At 40.8% G+C, this 16,056-nt stretch overlaps 1 protein-coding gene across 2 annotated transcripts in view; it reads right to left on the bottom strand.

Annotated features, from left to right (window-relative positions):
• RASGRF2 (Ras protein specific guanine nucleotide releasing factor 2) overlaps positions 1-16,056 on the bottom strand; it is a 197,314-nt gene that overhangs the window by 56,053 nt on the left and 125,205 nt on the right. The window contains exon 19 of one of the 2 annotated variants that reach the window (XM_045022488.1): positions 13,543-13,620. The exons of the other annotated variant lie outside the window; for it this stretch is intronic. Within the exon in view, the coding sequence (XP_044878423.1) occupies positions 13,543-13,620 (78 nt within the window). The remainder of the gene's footprint in view (positions 1-13,542; positions 13,621-16,056) is intronic. 2 annotated transcript variants of the gene reach the window in all.

Below are 16,056 nucleotides of genomic sequence, written 5' to 3'. Positions count from 1 at the left end.
GCTCTCAAAGCTAGTAGGGACTCAACCTCCTCAAGATGCAGTGTCTCGTGAGAGGGGTCCCTGAAGATGGTTGGTATAGAGAGGGGTGGGAAGGAGGGATGGAGAGGAACTGTAAGGCATAACCCGATCTGATGGTGCTTAGGACTCAGCTGTCCATGGTAAGCGAGTCCCAGATACTGTAAAAATGAGCCAGCCTATCCCAAACAAGAGGGGATAGGGATGGAGAGGTCACCACTGGATCGCTGCTCTGGACACAGAAGTCTAGTGCTGGCTAGATGACGAGGGAGGGTGGGCTGGCTGGCTGAACCTGGAGCCAGAGGATCTCTGCCTCTCAGATCTATGACCCTTTCTTGGGTAATCCCGCTGCCTCACAGGATGGGAGGACTGGCTGAAAAAAGCACTGCAAGCAGTATTACTGTTGCTGTTGTTGACCATTATAGTGGTGTCTCTGTAACACCAGACAGAAACTCCCAAGAATATGAAGTGGCCTTGGAATCCTTAAAGGAGTGCAGAGTTTGGTCAGTTTTGCCAATTATCGAAATGTAGGTCCTCAATAGTCTACTGTACATTGGGTGCAATGCCAGAGTTCTGCAGCCATAAGGCCCTCCTCATGGTTACAGCGCAAGCCATACTTCTGGCCGAGGAATCTGCTGCAGCAAACGGCAGAGCTGCTGCAGCAAAGACTTCACAACCAAACAGCCTTCTGCAACAAATGTCTTGAAATCCTTCCTGGAGACTTCTCGCAACTTGCTGGCAAACTTAGATATGGCCGCCCAGTTAACAAAATTGTACTTAGAGAGCAATGCCTGTTGGTTTGCTATGCACGTCTGCAGGGAAGAAGAGGTATAAATCTTCCTCTCCATCAAGTCCATGTTCTTGGACTTTTTGTCCTTACAGTTGGACTAATATCTTCCCTGCCATACCCCGTCATTTGCCACAGTGACCACAAAAGAGGCTGAGTCAGGTGGGAATAGAAGCCCTCAAACTCCTGCAGGGATATGAAGTATTGCTTCTCTAAATGCTTCACCATGGGAGGCAATGAAGCCAGAGTACTCCAGGGGGCCTTTCCCAGCTCCAAAAGGACCTCATTAGTTGGGAGAACTACTCTCCCTGGAGCAGATGCTTGGAGAATATTCAGCAGCATATGTGTATTTTCCTGCAGGAATTCTGCCTGGATTTTCAAGGTAGCAGACATATGCCTCAAGGTATCCTGGTATGCCTTAAAGTCCTCAGGCATCAAGGGGAGGACGAGCCTGCCACAATAGAGTCACCTGGTGAGGACAAGGAGTTGGTTCGCTGTGCCAATGATGGATCCTGCTCCTGGATTACAGGATCCTTAAGAATAGATGTGCTTGCTTAAAAGGAACAGTGTGATAACTTAGAACCACAGGCAATACGCTGGCCATAACCTTCAGAGAGAGTGCAAAGTGATGTGACTGGCATGTTTAGACATCTGGCTTGCTGCGGATATTGCAGTGTAAGGCAGGGAAACGTGCAGTCTTAAAACCTAGTCAGGAGGGAGTGAGTTGTGAGTCTTTACCCAAGAGAGGTGATGGCTGGGAGCCGGCAGCCCAAAGTGGTTACCCTTTGTGGATCATGGAGGGGGAATACAGGTGCAGTTACCCTGAAACTGTGACAGTGGGCTCTACAATTTAGCAGACAAAGGTATAATAAGGCCCAATGAAGCTAGACAAATTCAGACAGAAAATAAAGCATAAAATTTTAACAGTGAAGGTAATTAACCATTGGAAAAATTTACTTAGGCTCTTGGTGTGTGCTCCATCAGTGCAATTTTTAAATCAAGACTAGACGTTTTTCTCAAAGATATGATCTAGTTCAAACAGGAATTATTTTGGGGGAAGTTTTATGGCCTCAGCTATGCATGAGGTCAGACTAGAGGATCACAGTTGTTCCTTCTGGCTTTGGAATGTGTGAATCTAGATAGAAGTTTTTACTTATATTCTTCACTAAAAGTATAATTATGAATAGTTTGCCTCAGCACAAATTTAAAAGAACGTTTATTTGACAAGTTAAAGATTTACATTTTTATCTGTTATATAATCTTACAGCAATAATTGGCTTTAGCACGTTTCCATAGGAGACTGTTAGAGAGCAACCACTAATTGCCACTTGTAACAAATCTGAGTTGCTAAGAATTTCTCCTTCTCTTTCATTTCTTTGACTATAATATCAGGGTACTCTAAACTGTCGGCTGAAGTATTTCAGAGCTGGAAAAGAGAACCATTCATATTAGCTAAGAGAGAAAGAGAGTATAAAGATGAAGAACTTAATTTAAGGAACATGGACTACCGTGTCTAATCTATAATAGAATCATTCCTCTTCAGTAATTGTCAAATATGTGTATTCTGGATCATAATTTGACAGTTCATTCAAGCTCTGTGAGGCTTGGAAGTAGGGATTATTAATTCTTAGCCCAGAGTTTAGGGCTACACCAGTTTAAGAATGAGACACATTTAAATATCCATTAATCCAGACTTTCTGTTTATATGTTTAGCACATAATTGCTGACAGGTTCAGCAATAGATTTGTTCTGATGAATGGCTGTCAAAAAACAGGAAAAATCAAGAGTCTTTCTGCAAAAAGAACAGGAGTACTTGTGGCACCTTAGAGACTAACAAATTTAACAAGAGTCTTTCTGTCTTTTAATTTTACTATCATAGGTCCTCAGGATATGTGGAATCCTTTTGGTATGAGAACCATATTGTTGAAACTTTCATGTTTAACCTCTCATGTCAGAAATAATTTCAAGTATGCATTTGACTCTTTTGCCAAAAGCCTCCATGGCAAATACAAACTACTTGTGTGAGGGATTCACACAAACCAGCTGATGAACAGTAGTATTAATTCATATGTTGTCACTATAGCTCTATTTACTTTTTGCAAAATATTTCAAAATTATAAAGCAATGGACTTTAAATGACGATTCTGAAAAACTCTTGTTTTAAATCTCTGTAGTTAGAAACTTACTCTGTAAGGAATATAATGCAAAGGCTAAGCAGTCTGGGTCATTCTGAAACCAATCTGGCTGTAAACTAAGAGCTAAAACCACAAAGGAGGCTTAGGCATTGCAACACCTAACTCCAGGGACAAATGTAGCTTCCCAATTCAATGGGTGTATTTTAGTTAACTGCCAATGGAGCGGCAGCTGGGCCAAACCTGAGGGGGTGCTATGACCCCACGCTCCAGGTTGCAATGCCAGGAGTGGGGAGCCAGGCCCAGCCCCGTGGGACAAGAGTCGCTGCTGTGGAGTGACTTCTGTGGGCACAATTGAACCCATGCAAAGCCGCCCCTTCCTAACACCTAGGCACTTTGCTGCCTACTGGAATTCACAGCCCTGAGTTAGGTACCCAGGCTCCCCATGCATTGTATGGGGAGAGTTTGGCACCCAATAAAGAGATTCACAGAAGCCAGTATGCTGTGCAGGGAGCCACTGAAGCTAGCTAGGCATGAAATGCAAAAGAAAGAGGCAGGATGTAAGGCCCATATCCACTAAGGAACTTGGCCACCTAACTCCTATTGATCATGGCCTTAGGCACCTGACTGACAGGCTGGAGGGAGGGGCATATCTCCATTTAGGATTCTGTCCTGGAGTTGGGCATCTAAGCCAGATCAGCCCTTTCTCATGAAAAAACAGAGACTCCTATCCTGCTATAGCCAATAGCCCAGTGGTTAGGGCACTTCCATGTTCTAAAACCCCTGGTCTGCCTGATTTGTAGCAGGGACTTGAAGACAGGTCACCCACATTGCAGGTGGGTTCCCTAACCACTGCTAGGGCTCTCTCAATCTCTCCTGTTGAAGCTGTTCCACTTTGTATACATAAATATTTATTGGAGCAGGGATTTGAACTTTACCACTCCCACATCCCAGACCACATCCCAGGTGAGTGCCAGAACCACCACATTGCAGAGTCAATTTCCCACATTTCCTCCTCCTCCTCCTCCATGAATATTTAAGTATTTATGCAATGTGGAAGAGCTTCAACAGGAGAGATTGAAAGACACCCATCCCAGAATACACAACAGACTGGAGGTCAGGGCACTCATATGGAAAACCCATGCACAAGTCCACTTCCAAGCCAGGCAGAGCAGGGACTTGAACACAGGTTTCCCAAATGAGTACTCTACCCCCTGCCTATTAGGTGTCCTAGGACACATACACACCAGCCAGCCAGCCCCTGAAATGCCAAATCTGCTTGCCACAACTGTCTTTTGTGACAATTAAATGTTCTCAGAGCACCTCTATTGGTTCAGGGCCTGCTGAGAATCCAACTGAAATTTAGGCATAAATGATGGCTCTGAGCAGCTCATTCATGCTGGGCACCATCCAGTGATGAGCTCCCAAAATCCTAAGAACTGGTTCTTTACCTGGTCCTTGGCGGCACTTCGGTGGCAGCAACAGAGATTCTCGTGGGGGCCCCTGTGGGGCCTGGGGCAAGGGGCAAATTGCCCCACTTGTCGTCCCCCCGGGCGGCCCTGCCAACCCCTCCTCCCAGCCCCGGCCCGGCCCCCTTACCATGCTGCTCAAAGCAGCGGACACTGCAGAGCTGCGCTGGTGCTGGCAGCTCGGCACGCTGCGGCTGTGCGAGGGGGGGGAAGCGGGGGAGCCTCAGGTGGGTGGAACAGGACGGTCCCGGAGGCCGGATGTGGCCCACAGACTGGAGTTTTTCCACCTGCCCGCCTCTTTAGCAACCGGATCTACACTGGTTTCTAAATTTAACAACTGGTTCTTGTGAACCAGTGCAAACCGGCTCCAGCTCACCACTGGCACCATCAAGATTTAGGTGGCTTTGCACATACCCACCATCAGAAACTTGGGCAATTATGGCCATTCAGATGCCTACAGAGTGAGGCAAAAGTTGAACAGTGCATGTCAGTGGCTCCTAGGGTGACCAGATCACCAAACAAAAATATCGGGACACATTGGGGTGCCACAGTCCATCCCTGCTCCTCCCACACTCCGCCCCCACTCTGCCCCAGGTCCCGCCCCCTCCCCACTCAGCCCCCCCCACCGCACCCTTCCTCATTCCCCGGCCTGCCGCTGGCTTGCTGTGTCCCTCCTCAGTTCCCCACCCACCGCTCGCCTCCCTGCCCGCTCACTCACCTGCCCACCGCTTGCCTCTTAACCCCGCACCCGACACTTACCCCTATGGTGCTGACTTCCCGTCTGCCGGGTGCTCACCCACCCCCCGCTTCTTCCTGCCCCTGCACTGCCCTCACCCCGCCCCCGTTCCATCCCCTCCCCGCAAGTCCCCACCCCTGCCCTGCGTCTTCTCCGCCTCCTCCTGAGCATGCTGCATACCTGCTCCTCCCCCTCCTGTAAAGTGCTAAGCGCTGCCAAACAGCTGAAAAAAATGTGTAAAGACTATTTTAAGATGAAGTTTATAATATAAGCCCTAATTGTAATACTTAACTATATTGAGAATTATGGTTATCAGTGAAATTACTGGGTTAAAACACAAGAGCCACCATTCTTGAAAAAAATTACTTTAGGATCCAAAGTAACATTATAATACAGCAGGCCAGATTTGAAAATGTGGCCCTTAAAATCTTAAAAAGAGGGTTGTTACAACATGAGAGAGTGAAATAGATTTTCTTTTCTATTTGAGTCATATTTTTTATCATGAGGCATATATCACAGAAAGAACTGTGTACTGAGGAAATAGTGTATTGTTAAAAGTACTAAACAATGTGAAAATGTGCTAACAGCTGTAAACTGCTTCTGAAGCTTATTAAAAATATATAACACACCTCAGGGAGTAAGAAAACAATGAAGATACTAAAACTCATTTTTGTACTAACGGTCAACAGTAATATAAATTGTATTTTTATTTTTAACATATTGGTAATAAAATGTTGGTTCGGAGAAACTAAATAATATTGCTCACTTCTTTAATATACATAGAGGAACACATAGCAGAATAAAAACTGAGTTTTAATCTACAGCATGTCCTGGGGCAAATTTACCACTGGTGTAAGCAGTTGGCAAAAGCACTTAAGGCCAAATTTTCAAATGTGATCGCTTAAATTGCATACTAATTGTTGGGTACATTCACTTCAAAACCCAAATTTGTTTACAGAAAATGAGATACAATGTTTAAATCTGTGTTTTTACATGTAATTATCTAGTTTCCAAGTTTGAATGATATTAAGGTGCAACCAACCACTTGTATTAAAAATGTGACCCAGGGCTTTCCTCCTCTCCCACCAATATCTAAACTGCTGCTAACATTTTAAGGACCTGATCCAGACAATTTAACTGGTGTGGCTTTTAGCCCATGGGAATTTGCTGGAATCTGCAGCTATTGATGAAGAAAATATCTCCTTTCCGGTGGTAAAAGAATACTGAATCAGGAATTTATTCCATTATACTTTTTTTCAATAAAGACTCACGCCAAATTTTTCAAACCTGATCTTAAGTTAGTTTCTTAAATCCATATATAGGCAGTAAAATAAAAGCGTCCTGAATTTCAAAAGTGCTGAACACCTTGATTTTAGGTCCTGAAACTGTCCTGAAGATAAACGTATACTGACATAGCAGCAAAGAGTCCTGTGGCACCTTATAGACTAACAGACGTATTGGAGCATGAGCTTTCGTGGGTGAATACCCACTTCGTCGGATGCATGACATGCATCCGACGAAGTGGGTATTCACCCACGAAAGCTCATGCTCCAATACGTCTGTTAGTCTATAAGGTGCCACAGGACTCTTTGCTGCTTTTACAGATCCAGACTAACCTGGCTACCCCTCAGATACTTGTATACTGACATAAGTCTTTTACAGGTCCAATAAATAGTAGGAAGGAATTTTTGTGCTATGTGGGGAAAAAAAGGATTCAGCAACCCTGGACATATCTGATTTAATTTGCTGAGAATTCCATGACCTTCAAATCTTTCACAAAGCTCTTCAATTTATTTCTTCACAAGACTGAAATTATCTGTAGTATTATGGAGAGGAGTTTGGTTACTGAGATTACCCCCAGATCCATGCAAGACGGATTTGGCTTGAATTGTCTTAATTCAGACATCACATATTATTTTACTTCTTCATTCTTCAAATGTAACACAGGCTTTATTTTCTTACTATACAATAATTTTAAAGATATCTGACCCCCTAATAAAAACAATGAGGAGTCCTTTAAAGACTAACAAATTCCTCTTTGTTTTTGTGGATACAGACTAACACAGCTATCACTCTGAAACTTGACCCTTAATGTGTTTGGGAAATTATTAGAGGATAAACTAAATTCTCTCTATATGTTCTTAAAGAGCCCTTCAACAAGTTCACATTTTGAAAGATTTTTACTTCCAAATTTTTGAGGAAATTTTTTTTCTCAGACCAGCAAAATGGACCTAGATGCAGATATACAGAACTGGAGCCTCTATCCCTGTATATGCAGAAGTCTTGTTGACATAAATTGATAATCTCTGTGTGTAGGGATTGTAGTATATCAGTCCGGAAAACCACTGTATGTATATAAGAACAGAATTTTCCTCTTACATTTTGTTTTAGATAAGAGAATAATAGGAAATAATTGGTGAATAAGCATAAAGACTGTTTAAATACTGGAAACATTCAAACAATCACATCTGTGATTATTACAGCATATCTTGTCTACATTTTATTTACTACAGCAACTATTTTAAATTATGTGTGAACTATGCTATGTGAATAATCACAAAGGTGATAACATGTCAAACAGTTGACACTTTCCTTGAATTTGTACTGCCAGCCAAATGTGTTTGCATATGCTCCTGTTAATTCTCTAAGTCCTAGGGGATCATCTAACATTTTTCTCCTGCTGATGTATCCCTGCATTTCAGTGGGTTTCCAGCTCCTCATTTTTAAACTAATCAGTTGCCATTGTCCAATTTTTTACTATCAAATGCATGCTGTTAAGCCACGCTGTCCTCTCATTCCTCAGCAATCTTACAGTCTGATAAATGTTAACAGGTTCCTCCTAGGGGAATCTTCTTTTCTGTAACTATTTAAAATAAATGTTTAGTCGACTAAAATAAAGTACATCTGTCTACAAAACAAGGGTAAGACAAATTCTGTGAGTACAGGTAGCTGAGAGGGACCAATCGGGAGGCTGCAAGAAATGTTTTTTGGGGAAAAAGCCTAATTTTTTCCCTTAGGGGGATGCACTTCCAACATTAGCTAAAGGAAGTATTTTGCCTAATTCTCCAGCATTTTTCGCTAACAATGGAGTAAAGGTTAAAAAAGAAGGACAGGATAATTACCAAGAGCCAAATGTATCATTTTCAGACCATCTGTGAGTGGATGGTTGGCTGTCAAGCAAAGTAAAGAAATTGGCTGGCTGCACATCAGTCAGCAAAATCTCTGTATAAAAAAGTCCAGGTTTTAAATAGCTCTTATTATCAGCCCATAAAACAAGCTGCTCTATGGTAATATAAATAAACATGAATTATATAGGCAACATTTTATCTCAAGTTGGAAACAGAAAAACCCTCTCTTCTCCCTGCCTCACAGAGCTCATCATGGCTCACCTCTGCATGAGCCAAGTGTGAGGAAACCACTGAAGAGACCCAGAAAGCACTCACCTTTTTCCTTATATATATACACACAGGTCATCTTCTGGGAGAAGCCAACTGCCTACATGAGGGCAGCAATGGCAACTTGCTAGGAACAGCAAGTGCTGTAAAAGCACAGGTGCCACTCATGGAGATTATAGATCCTTCCATGCAATGCTCCTTTATGCTTCAAACAGCATTCAGGCATATTTTCCTCAGCTATAAAAGAGCTGGGCCCCTAATTTCTGAAACTGACTTTGACGTGTTGCATAATACCATGATGTTTTTTATTTCAAACTAGGATTTATATGTAGTTGGGCTACTGGTATGACAGCAGCATGTGTTATTTGTTACAAAGGTAAACTCCAATTTTCTCTTCCAATTATAATTATAATTTTTAATTCAAAGTTACTTCTTTACAATAGCTGCACAGGGAGGTTCATTTAACCATTCAGATATCTACAATTGCTAAGCAACAGTTTTGTTAAATTCAAACAGCTCCTGATTCAGGAACAAAAAATAGAAACCTATTCAAATTCATCACACAGTAGGTGAATGTCAAGGGGAAAGGTATAATGTTCATGGATGCTGAATTAGAAGAGAGATTCAAACAAATTAATGTTTATCTCTATTTTCATTTCTCCCCTGATTTTCCAGTGAAATTATCCTTTGGCAAAAGACAACACATGCACATTTCAGGGGAAAAGAGATTGAGGGTGGGGTGTTAAAATCCAGTGTATAATGGAAGGGAAGTTCTAACTTTAACCTTGGCATCATTACCAAGATTCTATAATATCATAAAACACACAGAATATGCACTGCAGTTGACTGGTCATTGCTATTAGAATCTTAACATTTGCATTCCCTGACTTTTTAAATTATAAATGTGCAACCCTCAATATCCCCATTCCACAAGCTCACCTGGCAGCATATAATTTCTTTAACAAAAAGACAATGTTAGCTGTCAAATTATTCAATAAATATTTTTTACCCAGCTCCACTAGGTGTGCTTAATCACACCTGCTGAGTCTGCACAATTGAATTAGAAAACTCAGGAAAACATGCTCCAGGAGATTACTAGCAGTCACATTGTTGGTTTCTGGCTAGGACCAGCAATAAAAACAACAACAAAGAATATATAACACTTCTAAATATTTCAGAACCCCCAAAGGTATATGGTCTGAGCTTGATTTTGAAATGGGTGAAGGCTCAGGGGAGGACAACAGTTCTTAATTGACTGAACTGGTTTGGCAATCCCTAGTTAGGAACTTACACAATGAACAAAATAAGGTTAAGGTTAAGACCGCCTTCCCACTCCTCACAAATGGTCTCCATGACACAGGGCTCAGTCCTGACACTTAACTCATGAGTAGCAATCCCACTGGCTTCAATGAAAGTACTAGCATACATATAGGCAACACAGGATCTTTGTTTTTGTTTTGTTTTGTTTTGAGGCCAGGACTTACAAAAGATACAGGTTTCAAATAGGTCTTCTGCTAAGCAGAAAGGCCTATTAGAGTTCAAGAGAAGCAGTTTTTGAGTACAAACTTACTGTCATCATTCTGACATAATGGCAACATTTATGGTTTTTTACCCAATTCCAAAGACTAACTGGAACAAGGCCTATATTTTCTTGTTTCAGTTTGGCTATGAATATTTTTGCAAAGTACTAGAAAATAAAACCCCACTTGCTTATATGAGCAAAGATTCTCTTTGTCTCTGTAGACAAAGATTTTTATGTAAACATGGACATGATAAGAAACACTAATTTATTCACTAGAACACTTCCATGTATCACGTAGGCATATGACCACTGTAGACCTTACAGAGACCCAACCAGATAGCATAATCATTTCCTCACAAGATTCAGAAGAGTTTGCAAATCCTTTGCTGTCTATTCTCTCATAATATAGAAGTAATGCCCACAATTTACACCAGCCATTTTACTAACTGTCCCAATGACTGATGTAGGACCTGTATGTGATACAACATGATGATGCAATATCACACTGCCACTGTTGCACTTGGCAGCAGGGAGATGTTTTATTTCCTGAAACTTCCCCCAATGTCCCCTTTAGCCTGTAGGGAAAGTGTACTTTTCATCTGTCTACAGCAGATATAGTTGAAAAAGAAAATAGTACCCTACTGGCCTGCAGTGAGTATGCTCAGAATTTGTGAAATACTACAAGTGATCAAAGGAAACATGGAATGTGATGCAAGACAGGATCTACAACTGAGAAATCAATGCAGTCTATTGGAAAACATGCATCTTCAATAGTCTGTATGTATATCTCTAGATGTACTTGAATTTTAACAGGTTGAATGTATCTGGCAGCAATATATAAAGCTAAGGTGCCCCTCTAGACACACTCATATATACACACATTATTCTGTTCATAGGATCTATTTTGGACCATTTGGCACAAACTGTGTCACTCAATTGCTGCAATAAGTGCTTGTGCCAGAACAAACAAAAGAAAACAAAAATATTATCACATTAGAGAGATGGCTAATGGTTTCATTGATCATAGAATAATAATGCCAGTCACAACCTGAAAGGGGGTGAATAACACTTATCGAAACCTTATGTTAAACTTTATTATGCTAATTATAAACATTTAATTATATGGTCAGTCTTAATTAGTTTGTGCTTGATTTACCTGAATGGAAAGACCTAAATGCTACCCAGTGGAACAATATGTAAATCTAACTGAAATTTAGACTAATAAAAGTTTGCCAACAACTGTAATGTGAATCAAGCATGACTAATTATAACAGCAGTGTCAAACACCCAGCTCAGAGGATGGACCTGACTCAACTGAAGTATTTACCCTGTGAGAGATTTCATTTCTACAGACGTAAGCTTTCATTTTAAAAAAGTAAATTTCTAGGCTTTATTGCTGAAAAAAAAATGTTCCAAAAAGAGATAAGTGTGAACAAGCCAAAACTCATGTTAAGTTGTCTTGATGTGTTTCCAGACTTCCTGAAACAGGAGCTCTCAGAGATGTGAACCTCCCCAACTCATCTCAATGGGACAGTGAATTTTAAGATTAATACTGACACTTTAAGAGCCAGATTTTCAAATAATGCCCAATGGTATGACAACATTATGCAATTACCATTATTATGTGTACAGTTTAGGAAATTGTATGTACAAATGGCCAAATAAACAAAGGACAGAAACACAGATGGTCCTAAAAGTGTCTAGTATTGCATTTTGATCCCACTGAGTGATTCTGATATAAAAACAACTTATTAACTAAAAGTTTAGTTATTATACAAAGAAACATATTCTGTTCTGTAAGGGCCATATTCTACCCTCATCCTTTGTTATCAGTGGGAAATTGCAGTTATCACTCTGCAATGAAGAAGAGGTGAGCTGATGGTCTTTTGTTTTGCAAAACCAAAACCAAGGGTAATTCAAATTCATATTGCATTTACCAAACCACAAATACTCAGTGGTAAAAAGAAAAGGTTCTGAGTATTGCTTCTTTCTACAATATAGATTTGTAGGGAAGATTTTTCTAGAGACTTTTCTTAATACAGGTTATGACAGACTTGTGACAGGATGTAAGAACAGACTCATGATTCTGCCACAGAATTCAGTGTCTGTTTGGAAATATCTTCTCTGCAAGTGAATGTGTGATTGTAGCACAGGTAGGATACCCATGCGATTTTAATCTAGCTAGCAAGGTAGTGTATACATGGCAGAATGGACTTCAGTGTGGGCTAGCAACCAAAGTATATACCCAGGAACCCTGGATGGCTTGTATTCTGGTTGGTAGCCCATGCTGTCTAGGCCCTCACAATATGTCACCTTGTTCTTGTGAAATAATGGTATGTTTTCTATAGTAAATATCAGTACTAGAAGGAGGGAAGTCTGCCTTGTAGCATTTAGCTTCTTGAAAATAATGACCTATGTGACTTTGAAGAGGACTTTGAACAGTGAAAAATGAAGCTAACAAGGATATGAAGAAACTACATGTGAACCATTTTGGCTGAGATAAGCATATACATTCAGCTCACTTTACATTCAGTTTATTTTAATTTATCCAAACTTCTTAAGGCTCAAAATCTCAAAACAATGTATTAGTATGCTTTCTAGTCCCCCTGGTTTCCTTCAAGTAGGAATTAGTGCATTTCTCAAAATATTCATAATATTTCTGTTGAAACCAGCTGAAACCAGGATATCTAGAAGAATGCAAAAAATATAATGGGACAATGACAGGAAAATTTTGGCCCAAAATTTATGTTTTGTCAAAACAAGTTCTCTTAACACTTATGTTCAGTTGAAATGGTTTAAAGATAAAAGACTCCACCATTAAGTTTAGTAGTTTTTCTCCATCATGTTGTTTAAAACAAATCCTTATCACAGCAAAGCAGAAGCCACTATGTTTGCCAGCTCCCATGAAGTGTATTTTTTTTGTTCACTATTTATAAAAACAACATTGCTTTATTTGGCTACATTTGTATTAACCAAATTAACATTATTAGAGATTTTAACTATATTTTGAATATCTTCCAGTTTCCTATAGAGAATCTACATGCTTACTGCATAAAAAAGATATTGTCCAACAGAGTGTACATTTTCTGCTAATACACCCCCAAATATATCTTGCTTCTTTAAAAATCATTGTGTGATATTCTTACTGTATCAAAGAAACATCTCAAGATCAATGTGTAATACAGAGAAATAGGACACAAAATAAAAAGCTGAGAAAAAAACAAACAATAACACTGAAAAAAAGACTTCAGAAATTGAAAAACAAGGAAAATTCAGAAATTCCAGTAACCCCAATACATATTAACACTGGGATAATAATACTTCATACATACGAATACTACTACCTAGCATTTGTATAGTGCTTTGCCTTCTCAGGGCACTGTATAGATGTTAACTAATTAATCATTGTAATCCTAAAAGAGTAAATACCTGTATTATTATTCTCATTTTATAGCTAGGGAAAGACAGAAAGGTGCAGTGACCTACCCATGGTGGCAGAGCCAGGACTAGAATTTAGGACCCTCTGATTCCCAACCATGTGCTCATTCCTCCAAACCACATTGCCTTGTAAAAATGAAAAAAGAGAAAGGAAGTAGAAAAAAAGGACTTATATGTCTATCACTGTTTACTTCCTTCCAGTCACCCAGCCTTGCAGTTTGGTGTCTTAGACCTGGTTACACTGGAAAATTAGGTTGCTTTAGCTACATTGATCAGGGATATGAAAAATTCACACCCCTGAGCAGCATTGTTAAGTCAACCTAAGTCCTTGTGTAGACAGCGCTTGGTCAAAGAAAGAATTCTTCCATCAGCCTAACTGCCTCTCAGGGAAGTGGATTATCTATGCCAACAGGAGACACCCTCCTATTGGCATAGGAAGTGTCTACACTGAAGTGTTACAACAGTGCAGCTGCAGCAGCACAGACGTGTCACTGTACCATTCTTAGGCTGTGGCTACACTTAGCACTTCAAAGCACTGCCGTGGTAGCGCTGCCGCGGCAGCGCTTTGAAGCGCTAATGTAGTCAAAGCGCCAGCGCTGGGAGAGAGCTCTCCCAGCGCTGTCCGTACTCCACCTCCCTGTGGGGAATAACGGACAGCACTGGGAGCCGCGCTCCCAGCGCTGGGGCTTTGACCACACTGGCGCTTTGCAGCGCCGCAATTTGCAGCACTGGAGAGGGTGTGTTTTCACACCCTGCTGCAGCGCTGCAAATTTGTAAGTGTAGCCAAGCCCTAAGTGTAAACAAGCCCTTATTCAATGTCCTCTCTACTTTTCACCCCGCATCCAGCCTGTTGATAATACCTACTTGTTCTTCCTCTGAAATATGTGCCAAATCCTCCCCTTCCTTTCACCCCACTTCCAAAACCTCTGTCCAGGCCTTTGTTATCTCTTGTTTTGAATACTGCAATCTCATCACTAGCATTCACAACTACAGTAACTCCTCACTTTACAACCCAGTTATATTCTTGAAAAATGCAACTTTAAGCGAGACAATGTTAAGTGAATCCAATTTCCCCATAAGAATGAATGTAAATGGGAGGTTAGGTTCCAGGGAATTTTTTTTTGCCAGTGTGATGCTCTATACCTCGGGGGAACACCCTACACCCCCATGTTCATCTTTATAAAATGATTGTGTGGTATCCAATGCAAATTTTGTCATGTTGGGTGTCTTCGGAAGGCTCATGATGCACTGAACATGGTTGTTATAGTGATATTATATTTGCATCAGAATGGTTTGCAGTTGTGCCTTTAATGTTGTCTCCTTGAGGAACTGCCAGCTCTCCTCAATTCCTTTTTCCCTTAGATTTTCTTCCCATCTAAAGGTTGAGTGTTTGACTTTTCAAACTTCATATTATTTTAATATATTTTCAAAATAATAAATTAACATTAATTTGGCAAGCGCTATGTGTGGCACTCTGTACCTCAAAGCAACACCCTGGCATATTAAGCACTATCATATAATTGTGATATGTTTTGTACAAAGTATGCCTTGTGAGATATCATTTTAGAAGTCTTGATCTACTGAACATTAATATCCTGTTGAATTGTATGTACTATCATTGTATGTGGAGTTATGAAGTTTTGCTATGTGTATGTAACTAAAATATGTTGTGAAGTTGGAAACACCCACAACTAGCCTTTCAGACACTGATGATGGCCCACTAAGTGGAATGCACACTCACAAGGACTACCCCAGGAACTGTATACAATGGAGACCTCTCAGAGACAGCATGTACACAGTGAAGACTGCTTTACTCAGGTCATAGCAAAACATCTTTCCAGCAAGCTGGAGGAAACTATAAAGAAGGGGAAATGACATCATCATTTGTCCTCACTCCCCTCACAACTCAACACCTGGAAACATGTCTGGAGAACAAAGACTTTGAATGGGGGAGGTGGTCCCAGGCCAGAAAGGAGAATCCTGATGGTATACACAAGCTGGGATTCTAGTTTATAGAACTGAGATTGCGATTTTACTTTTATTTCCTAGGTAATCAACTTTGATCGGTACGCTTATTATTTATAGTCACTTAAAATCTATATTTCTGTAGTTAATAAATCTGTTTTATATTTTACCTAAAACAGTGGGTTTAGCTTTAAGTGCAAGGAAAATTTACTCACATGTCTTCTCCACATTGAGGGAGGGGTGGACTGGGTCAGGCTTCTGACCAGGGCAAGATGGTACAGCTTTGAGGTCCTAGCCTGGGGAACTGTAAGGAACTGGCTGGAGCCTATCTATTGTTGGTTCATAAATGGCTAGGAGAAGCATTCATGTCACTCATATGGTTGTGTCCCTGCCTGTGGATGGCTGTGTACATGAAATACCTGGACTGGCTTGCAGCTTGTCACAGCATCACAGTGTGAGAGGGAGCCCAGGTTGGTGAGACAGAGGGCTCAGCAGTACCCCAGTTCCAGTTCCAGCAGTACCCCAGGGAACCCATCACACCATGCTATTGTGATTATTTTATTCCTGCCAGTATGTTTTTGCCAACAATCATACAAG

This window comes from Mauremys mutica, chromosome 6 (assembly GCF_020497125.1).
Source record: "Mauremys mutica isolate MM-2020 ecotype Southern chromosome 6, ASM2049712v1, whole genome shotgun sequence".
In the NCBI taxonomy this organism is placed as follows: domain Eukaryota; kingdom Metazoa; phylum Chordata; order Testudines; family Geoemydidae; genus Mauremys; species Mauremys mutica.
Note: the sequence above shows the minus strand (reverse complement) of the source record. Positions and strands in the feature narration are given on the sequence as shown.